This window comes from Megascapheus bottae, chromosome 2, assembly GCF_031878675.1.
Source record: "Megascapheus bottae isolate mThoBot1 chromosome 2, mThoBot2.hap1, whole genome shotgun sequence".
In the NCBI taxonomy this organism is placed as follows: domain Eukaryota; kingdom Metazoa; phylum Chordata; class Mammalia; order Rodentia; family Geomyidae; genus Megascapheus; species Megascapheus bottae.
The window spans coordinates 27,328,168-27,338,095 of NC_143510.1; the positions used below are offsets into that span (position 1 = coordinate 27,328,168).

At 47.6% G+C, this 9,928-nt stretch overlaps 1 protein-coding gene across 1 annotated transcript; it reads left to right on the top strand.

The window, feature by feature from the left end:
* The first annotated feature begins 376 nt into the window (after positions 1 to 376).
* LOC150066610 (uncharacterized) lies at positions 377 to 4,271 on the top strand. Its single transcript, XM_090355277.1, has 2 exons — positions 377 to 887; positions 4,153 to 4,271. Exons 1-2 carry the CDS (start codon positions 377 to 379, stop codon positions 4,269 to 4,271), a joined length of 630 nt encoding a protein of 209 aa, XP_090211403.1.
* The last annotated feature ends 5,657 nt before the right edge of the window (positions 4,272 to 9,928 follow it).

Here is a 9,928-nt window from a genome sequence, read left to right on the forward strand (position 1 = left end):
GTGGAGACTGGGCCTGTTTGGGGGCCCTCTTGGGTTCCTGGTGCATAGCAGGTAAACCTCAAGGTTCACAGTATGGATTAGGGGACTTCCAGGTGTGAGGGTGATAGATACCCCAGGTCTAGTTCCGTTGGTAAGGAACAGGCCTTCCCCGCCAGGTACCCATGTCAGGTTGTGGCCATATTCTGCCCTCCATAGGCAGGCCTTATTAGTCCTGCCTTTCTGTGTGTGTGTCCCCTCACTAACCCAGCCCCTCCACTCCAGCAGAACCTTAGTAACCTGGCTCTCATTGGCTACTTGTTTCCTAGGAGATAGACACTACCCCTCAAACACAGGCCTCTAAGCTTAGGAAGCATTGTTCTTTCTTCCAGCCCTAGCCATGAGGGATATGATGATTACGCATGCCCACACCTGTTGGCAGGAGCGACTCCAGAAGGAGGCTACCTGTAGGGCCAACTGGAATATCCGTTATGGCCAACAGTATCTGAAGAACAGGACCAAGCCAAAGAAACAGCTCCAGCAGACCCCCTTGACTGCATCCTTGGGAATGGATGCAGTGCTTCCCAGCAGTAAGAAGGTGCAGCTGGGGCCATCAGAAACCCAGAAGGTCCAGGACCAGCTGCCCAGACCAAGGAGTATCCAAGGCCACCCACCCAAGGGAGACAGGGTTGGGCAGGCCAGAGGAGCTGCACACAAGCTAGCAGAGCAGAGAAGGCCAGAGGACTTAGACATGAAGCGAGCCCCCTCCAGTACTCTGAAGCTTCTCTATCAAGGTGTCTCTTGTGATGGTCAAGGCCGAGCTCAATACCTCAAGCAACGAAGTCAACAGACGCCCATGGAGAAGTTCCAGTACCCCATCTTGTCATCCTGGGAGTATGGCTGGCATGTGGGTAAGGCCATAATCCTTTTGCCATTCCAGGCCTTTGACACGCAGGCCTGGCTCCCCCACCCATATATACCTTGTTGGCCTCTTCCTTTATCATTTCTCTCTTTCAGTGCATGGAACTAGCTCAACACCCCCAACACAGGCCAAGAAGCTTCTCACTTGTAGGCCTGGTCGTCTTCACACACCCCCTCCATCTATTCTCAGCAGATGACTAGCTTTTTCAGTCTATAAGAAGTACGCAGCCTATTGTTCCCTAAGTCTGGAGAGTCCAAGTGGAGATTATGGTATGGATGAACAAGTGAATGAACATAGACTTGAGAGTGGAAGCTTGATTTGGAATCAGGATGTATGAGTTCAAATCCTGATTCTATTACTTCTGAACTAAGTGATCTCAGGCTACCTTAACTTCTCTGGGCCTTAGCAACCAACAAACTAAAAAAAAATGGCTATGTGAAACCAGGAGGTTTGGGTTTGAATTCTGATAGATTCATTCATTCATTCATTCATTCATTCAGCAAATGTTATTGAGCCAAGAGACAGTAACTCATGCCTGTAATCCTAGCTACTCAGGAGGCTGAGAGCTGAGAATTGAAGTTCAAAGCCAGATTGGGCAGGCAAGTCCATGAGGAATTTACCATCAATTAACCAGCAAAAATCTGGAAGTAGAGGTGTGGTTCAAGTAATAAAGCTCCAGCCTTGAGTGAAAAAGCCAAACAAGAGCATGAGGTCCTGAGTTTGATACCTCATATGGACACATGCACACATATATGCACAGGAGCAACTGATTTGTGTCAGGCACACATCAGTTTTTGTTCCTGGAGATAAAGACAGATAACATGATGTAGCATTGAGTGGTATGGGGAGGAGGGGAGGTGGTAATGTTATTCAAGCTTTACTGTGCACAGGAACCAGTGGGGCCTTGTAAAAAGGCAGGTTCTAATGCTGCATGCACCTTGAAACATGGAGGGGCTGTGGGAACAAACTACCAGATGCAGCAGCAGCTGCCGCTGACCTACAGTCTTGGCTTTAGGAATCAGAGCTGGTGACTGGCATGCACGAAGCCCTGGGTTTGATTGCCTGTTACTACATACACAGGAAAGTGGTGCTTTGGCTCAAGTGGTAGAGTGCTAGCCTTGAGAAAGCCCCAAGGACAGTGCCTAGACTCTGAGTTCCAGCCCCAGGACTAGCAAAAGAATCCAAGCTGAAGCCAGGTGTGGTGGCTCACGCCCTTTATCCTAGCTCTTTAGGAGGCCGAGATCAGAGAATCATGGTTCAAAGTGAGACTGGCCAGGAAGAGACTCTTTTCTCCAATTAAACACCAGAAAAGCTAAAGTGGGGCAGTGTCTTAAAGTGGTAGAGCGCTAGCCTTGATCTAATGAATGAGCTCATGGACAGTGCCCAGGCCCTGATTCAAGCCCCATGATAACAACCAATCAGGGCTGTGGAAGAGAAATCAGAATGGGGCTATTGGGAAGGAGGGCACTGTCCAGGTGAGGTGGATAGTCAAGGAGACTTATGAACACGAGCTGGGAAGCATCTACTGCATAGCGTTCCGTGTTCACAGCTCACAGCGCACCACAGGAAGACAGTGTCTTCCTCTCCTCCCTTCACTGCAGGTCTGTGTCTGGGTCTTCCAGTAGGTGGCAGACCTAGCAAGTAAAATGACAGGACTCTGCCTGCCTGCCTGCCTACCTACCTGTCTACCCCTCAGCTCCCTCTCACCATCTCCCCCTCTCCCTCTCCTTTCTCCCTTCTCTCCCTCCCTTGCACTGGGGCTTAAACTTATGGCCTTTGGCTCTCATTTAGCTTTTTTGCTCAAGGCTAGCACTCTTCTACTTGAGCCTTGCCTCCACTTCTGGCTTCTTGCTAGTTAATTGGACATAAGAATATCTCTGCCTGGGTTTTTGTTGTTATCCTTAAGCTGTTTTGCTCAAAGCTAGTGCTCTACTGCTTTCAGCCACAGCTCTACTTCTAGTTATCTGGTGATTAGAGAGAGTCTTATAGAGGTTTTAGTCCAGGCTGGCTTCGAATCTTGATCCTCAGATCTCTGCCTCCTGAGTAGCTAGGATTATAGTCGTGGGTTACCAGTGCATGGTCTGGGTATGTTTCTGAACCTTGATCCTCAGATCTTAGCTTCCAGAGTAGCTAGGGTTATAGGCATGAGCTGCGAGCTGCCTTGCCTCTCTTGAGTTTCAGATAACAATTTTTTCAGGAAGAGAATCCTGCCAAATATGCCATGGAACATACTAAAAGTTATTCGCAGGTCTGGCACTAGTGGTTCACGCCTATAATCCTAGTTATTCAGAAGGCTGAAATCTGAGGATCATAGTTCAAAGCTGGCCAGGGCACAAAAAGTTTGTGAAACTCTTATCTCCAATTAACCACAAGAAAACCTGAAATGGCGCTGTGGCTCAAGTGGTAGCCTTGAGCTGAAGAGCTCAGGGATAGTACCCAGGCCCAGAGTTTAAGTTCCACAAACAAACAAACCAACAGTTATTTGCGATCATCTGGAGGTTTGGTGTGACTGGCCATCCTGTGTTTGGCCTAACCACGGTCAGCGCCCCAGGATGGGGCCCACCCTGGATGCTTGTGACTGCCAAGGCCATCATAGCTCTGCAGCAAGGGCAGGAGACTGTGGTCCTCCAGGGTTCTATTTAGCTTACAGTTGCTCCCAGAACATTCTATAAACCTACTACTGTACAACCTAGAGACCAACTCTAATTTGGAGGAACCATGGACTTAGCATCTCCTCCTACCACAGTTGCCAGTGAGCTACATCCACCTAGAGGGTGCAGACAGGCAGAAAGAGGGCTTCAAGGCATTGCTTTTTCAACATGCCCTTTTCACTTAGAAAGACAGCAGGAGCCTAGGGCCTGGCTACAAATGGTAGCAGATATGACAGACGACAGATTGCCTCCACAGGCTGGATTTGCTTTGTGGCCATAGGCACTTTAGGAACTAGTGTAGCCTGAGGCAGACCCGAGGGTCTTCTGTGTGAGGTGGGTGGGGTCTTGACCATGGCTGGAAGGGGATGAGAGGTGAGTGAACCTGATTAGGGTAAGACATTGGGAAAACATTTGTGATCCTGGGCCTGGTGTCATCAGAGAGCCCTGGGGTTTTCTGTGCTGCCCCCAGCATTAGCTTTTAGTTATTGGATCACAGAGCTGTGGTGGGGAGGACAGTGACCATTTTGGGGTGTCCTCCAGGTCTTTGGGTGAGGGGGTGCTGACAAGAGGAGGTGACCCCTGCTCACAGCTTCTATGTTTCAGGGCCTGTCATGAAGAACTACAAGACACCAACTTATGCCATAGTCCATCCCATCACAAAGTCATTCTACACCAAGAATGGCATCTTCTATTTACAGCGACGAGCAGACCAGATCATGTGAACTTGGTGGCTGTTGTCCTTTCTCCGAGATCCATCTGGACTCTCTAGAGGAAGATGGTGCCATCCAGCGTCATCTTGCTCTGTTCTGTTGAGCTCTGTCCCCTTGGCTGCATGAGTTGGACAGGAGGGAAGGCAAATGTGCCTCAAAGATGTACTGCTGGCTCCCTGGGGCCCTTGTCTGTTCACAAATCTCCATTCCTGCTCCAGATCTACCCCAAGTCCCCACCCTCACTAGCAAGTGTGGGCTTAATCCTTTCCTGGTGACCCCAGAGGACCTGCAGTCCTCTATCAACAGGCTTGGGCAGGAGAGGGACTTGCTAAGTCCTTAAGACACTAAGGGAAGTAAATATCTCCCTATTCTTTATTTCCCTACATTTTGTTGAAGGGATTCATGGTAGTGTTGTTTAGTCCCATTGTAGTTTACAGTTAAGAAGTAGTTTCTTTTTAAGAAATGGTTGTTGTTTTCCTCACTCTTAAAATGTTAGTCATCACTGCCTTGCTGCTGTAACAAACATCCCCAAACCTTGAAGTTGTCCATCTTATGCCATAATCCCATGTGATAGCCTGCGGATAACTTCCCTCATGCCAGTCAGGGGAGACGCTGCTCCCCATGCCCACCCCACTTGCCTAGTCACATGACTTCTAGGTGGGAGATCACTGGATTGTATCCTGTAACCAGAAGCCCAAAAAGAAGAGGAGAAAAGATCCCCATACGTTGAGCCCATTTCTGTTACAGAGCCTAGTGTTAGCCACTGGTTTCCCTATGGATAAATGCTAGGCACAATCACCACTTCAAGCTCGTTACTGCCTGGGTTCATGTTCTCTGTCTACTGTACCTATTTGGGATAAGACAACAGAAATACAATGTATCAGAGGTCAAGAGTCTGGGGGCTCAAAAATCAAAATGTCATCAGGGCAGTGTTCCCTGTGGCCATTGTAGAGGAGTCTTTGCTTCTCTTGCAAGTCTCTGGTGGCTTGCTAGAACTTTAGTACTCCTTAGCTTGAAGCTACAGGGTGGTCTTTGCTGGGCACTGGACTCTGGTAGGTCACACCTATAATCCTAGCAACTCAGGAGGCTGAGATGAAGCCAACCGAGGGTAGAATGTGTACAACAAGGCCTTTATCTCCAATTAATCATCGAAAAGCTAGAAGTGGAGCCGTGGCTCAAGTGGTAGAGTATCAACCTTGAGCAAAATGTCTATGGGAGAGTGCTCTGACCATAGTTACTGGCACACAGTATAAAAACAAACGTGGTTTTCATGTGCCACTTTACAAGGACCTGAGTCGTGTGGGATTAGGGCACTGATCTGACTAAGTACTAGCTCTCAATTGTAATGAAGATGGCCCCAGAGGCTGCAGCACCTCATTGTTTAGAAGGCTTGGAAGACGCATTATCCCCAAAGGGCACAGCTTTTGGCCAGACCACAGTGCTGATGGATAGCCTTGTTGAATCAGACCACCCCGCCTGGCCTCAGTCTAGACACAACAGCGCTTGCAGGATCACCCCTAGCAGAAATCTCCAGGTCCCTACTGCTCTGTCCCTCCCCCTGCGACCTCACAGAGGTATAAGACCCTTAGAACTTCAAACACAATGAACTAGCCTGGCTTTGTCTAGTGAGCCTTGCCAATGACCTTGAGAAGCCACAGGGGCACTGTGTGCAAGGGGCTTCCCTGGAAATGGGTGCTTCTGGAACTCACATGGCAACCTCACATGGCAGAGCAGATGGGATTCTTTTTCATTTTTGGCAGAAAAAGGGTTTGAAGTCAATACCTCACATTTGCAGCCACTCTACCATTTGACCCATACCCATAATCCTTTCTTAGCTCTCATGTTTTTGCCAGGGTCCAGTTTTTGACCCAATCTTCCTACCGCCAGTCTTACCATGTAGCTGGGACCTCAGTTGTATATGACCACACCTAACTTATTCGTTGAGATGGGGGAGTCACACTTTCTGCCTGTGTTAGCTTCAACCTGCAACACTCCCTAATCTCTACCTCCTGTGTAGCTGATATTATAGGCCTGAGCTACCATACCTGACCACTTGATTAAGTGGACACCAAAAATCTTGTTGGGTTTAATGGGGTCATTTGGTTGAATGCAATAAATATTGCTATAGCCAAGCCTAGGGTGGAATCGTAGGGTAGAAAGAGATGATCTTGGAGCTCACAGAATGGAGTGAGAACAGCTGTATTGAAGCAAGAGATCACCTCTGGGGCACAGGGGAAGTTTGCTTTGCATGGTCAATACTTGGTTCTAGACACATGAATTACACTTCATGATCTCATCGGCCCTACCTATGTTGGCTCCTTAGAAGATACAGCTGCCTGGCTGGGCGCGGGGTGCATGCCTGTAATCCTAGCTACTCAGGAGGCTGAGATCTGAGGATCGTGGCTCAAAGCTAGCCTGGACACGCAGGTCTGTCAGCTTCTTATCTCCAATTAACCACTAGAAAAGCAGAAGTGGCACTGTGGCTTCAGGTGTAGGGCAGTAGCCTTGAGCTTAAGGGCTCAGAGACAGCGCCCAGGCCCCACGACTGACCAAAGAAAAAGGGGGGTGGAGGGGGAGAAGAAGAAAAAGAAGAAGACACAGCTGCCCCAGTGCAGGCTTTACAAACAGGAGTCTGCACATGCACATATATCAGAGCCTCCAGAAACCACCTGAATGGCTGCTTTCCCAACTGTTCCAGAGTGGCACAATAGAGCTGGCACCATTCAGGAGAAAAGAAGTAGATTCAGTACAAACAATAGTTTAATTCTCTCTGGGTAGCCAGCTATGGAAGGATGGAGGGATTCTTTACATACCTAGTGACAGCATGGATGGTATTTCCCCGGCATCTCTAAGCACTTACTTGTCGGAGACATTCTCCCCTTCCCTGAATTCTTAGTGTAAGAATGTGCCTGCATGCCTGCTTGCATTGATATGCAAACATCCTACCACCTGGCCTCTACCTGGAGCAGGAGCAAACATCCTACTACCGGACCCCCTGCCCCCAGTGGTTCCTACACCCCAACCCCCTCCTGCCTCTCCTGAAGAGGCATATAAGCCCCTGTGTGAAAAATAAAATTCGCAGCTTGTCTTGCTGCCTTCTTCGTGTCTCCTGTCCCTTTCATTCCTCCCTCTAGGTTCTTGGCCCTAGTTGACGTCCCGCCGGACGGGACACTTACTGTCGGATCCAATACCCATAATTCAGGTGTGTCACAGACCGCTTATCAATGTGTGGGTCATATCCACACAAGTTGGCACTTGGATGTTAAAAAAGTACCTTTCAAAGATTGTGTGACTAGAATGTAAAGTATCTCATAAATTATTATTATTATTTTTTTTTGGCCCCCTTCTCTCTTTCTGGCCCCGCTCTCGCTCTGGCCCCGCTCGCTCCGGCCTCGCTGTCTCTGGCTCGGCTCGCTCCTGCACGCTCCGGCCCTGCTCTCTCCGGCCCCGCTCACTCAGGCCACCACTCGGTTGGGCTCCGCTTGCTTGCTTTCGCTCTCTGTCGCTTGTTGCAGTCTTGTCTCTGCCACTTCCGGCTTGGTTGTGTATGTGGGATACCGCGGAATCAAACCCGGGTCCTTGTGCATGCTAGGCAAGCACTTTAACCGCTAGGCCAAACTCCCGGGCCCCAAAGTATTTCATAAATTATTTTTAAGTGGAATCATAGTTGGGTACTTGTGGCTCATGCCTGTAATCCTAGCTACTCAGGAGGCTGAGATACAAGGATCACAGTTCAAAGTTGGCCCAGGCAAGAACGTCTGTGAGAGTCTAATCTCCAATGAATCACTAAAAAGCCAGAAATGGAGATATTGCTCAAGTGGTAGAGCACCAGCTTTGAGAAAGAAAAAAACGCTCATGGATAATACTCAGGCCCTGCCCCAGGACCAGCAAAAAATGAAAGAGGAAAGAATCACGTTGAAATGATCTCTCCATGATAAGGCTAAATCAGGGGATCCTAAACACTGAATATTTTCATCTTAGGTGTCTGGTACCAACCGTAGGACTATGAAACTGGGCTATTGTAGCACAAATGGCCTCCAGCAAGGTAGAAACAAGTCAAATAGGAAATACATGGCAGGGTTTGTTGTAAGCTGATCACTGGGTTTAAACTTGTGAAAGAAATTTTCATTTGTTTTTTGTTTTAAAAATGCAGTTTCTAGAAGGTTTTAGACGGTATGTTGGCTTACTGTGTTTATGTTGAACAAAGCAATGTGAACACTTTACCTGAGTTACTTGAGCGACGGCTGTTCCTCTGGGAGAGTGCTGTGTACATGGGGCAGAATGCGAAAGTCCCACCATGGTTCTGAGCACCAAGTCCAGCTCAAGGGCAAGTGGGCTCAGGCTGTATCCTCACTGCCTTGTACATTTCCCTTGGTGACAAGGGGAAGTTCTTGGAGAGGCCACCAGGTGGGGCTATCAGATCACACACTATGGTAGTCACCTGATTCTCTGCATGCTTCTGACACCCCTTGGCTATGTGTCCTTGTTCTCCAATCTCCTCACCTGCAAAATAGGTTACATGAACTGTGAAGGCAGACAGACCTGAGTTGAATTTAGGTTCCACCAGCACCCCATGATGACTTTTGTGAACCCTAAAAATTTTTCCACTCACAGTTCCCTTCCTCCATCAAAATTATTAAAAATTACTGGTATTTGAAAAATACATTTTTTTGAAAAATACATTTTACATTGTATGCAAAATTTTTCTTTACCTACACATTTATTGTTTCTGTGACCTCCAAAGTAAGTGACTGTCCTAGGTACTGTGCTTGTCATTCCTAATTTATGAGTTGGTTGTGGCCTCCCTGTGTTCTAGCTGTGTGACCTTGCGTGAGTTGTTTGATTTCTCTGGGCCTCAGTTTCCCTATCTATAAACAATGGGTGCATCAGATGCCACCTCTTCGTGCTGTGGTCAGAATTCCATGAGCTAGTGCAGGCCCTGCCTACAGGAGAGGCCTTGCAAAAAGCATTTTCTGGTTTTGTCCTGAAAGATCCTTTCCACTCTAATCTCTTTGACGATGATAAGATCTGAGAACAACCAAGCTCTTCAGGCACATAATTCAGTAAAATGAAGCTCTCGAAAGATATTTGCTAGGAGAAACAAAGCATTTTCTAGCGACTAGAGGGGCTGCAGAAGCTTTTGCAAATGACAAATTTGAGGAGATTCTTACTGCCACCAGAGAACCCACAAGGCAGGAACGTGGGTTTTACCACCCAACTGGAAGCTGAGCACAAAAAATATGAGCCAGAAAAGAGGACCTTGGGGAAGAGCACAAACGTGTATATGTGCATGAACACACACATATAGTATACTACATATATGTAACATATATAAAATATGCTTCTTGTGTGTATATATACATATACTGTATGTATAGTATACATAACTTCCATTGACTGATGCCTTACTATACGTTAGGCTTGGAAAGGGAAAGGAAGTGATCTACCTATTTAAGCTCCCATAGCTAGTACAGAATATGGTGCTACTTGTCTTCTGTCCCCATAGAGAATGAGTTCAAATCTGGTCCTCAGGTCACCTTGCCTTGAGATATCTGGACACAACTGTATGGGTGTGGGTAGAGTAAGGGAGATTGTTAAATATGCAGATTTCTGGGTCTAGCCAAGCCTTTTTTTAATATAGAAATTATATAATATATTTCTCTTCATTT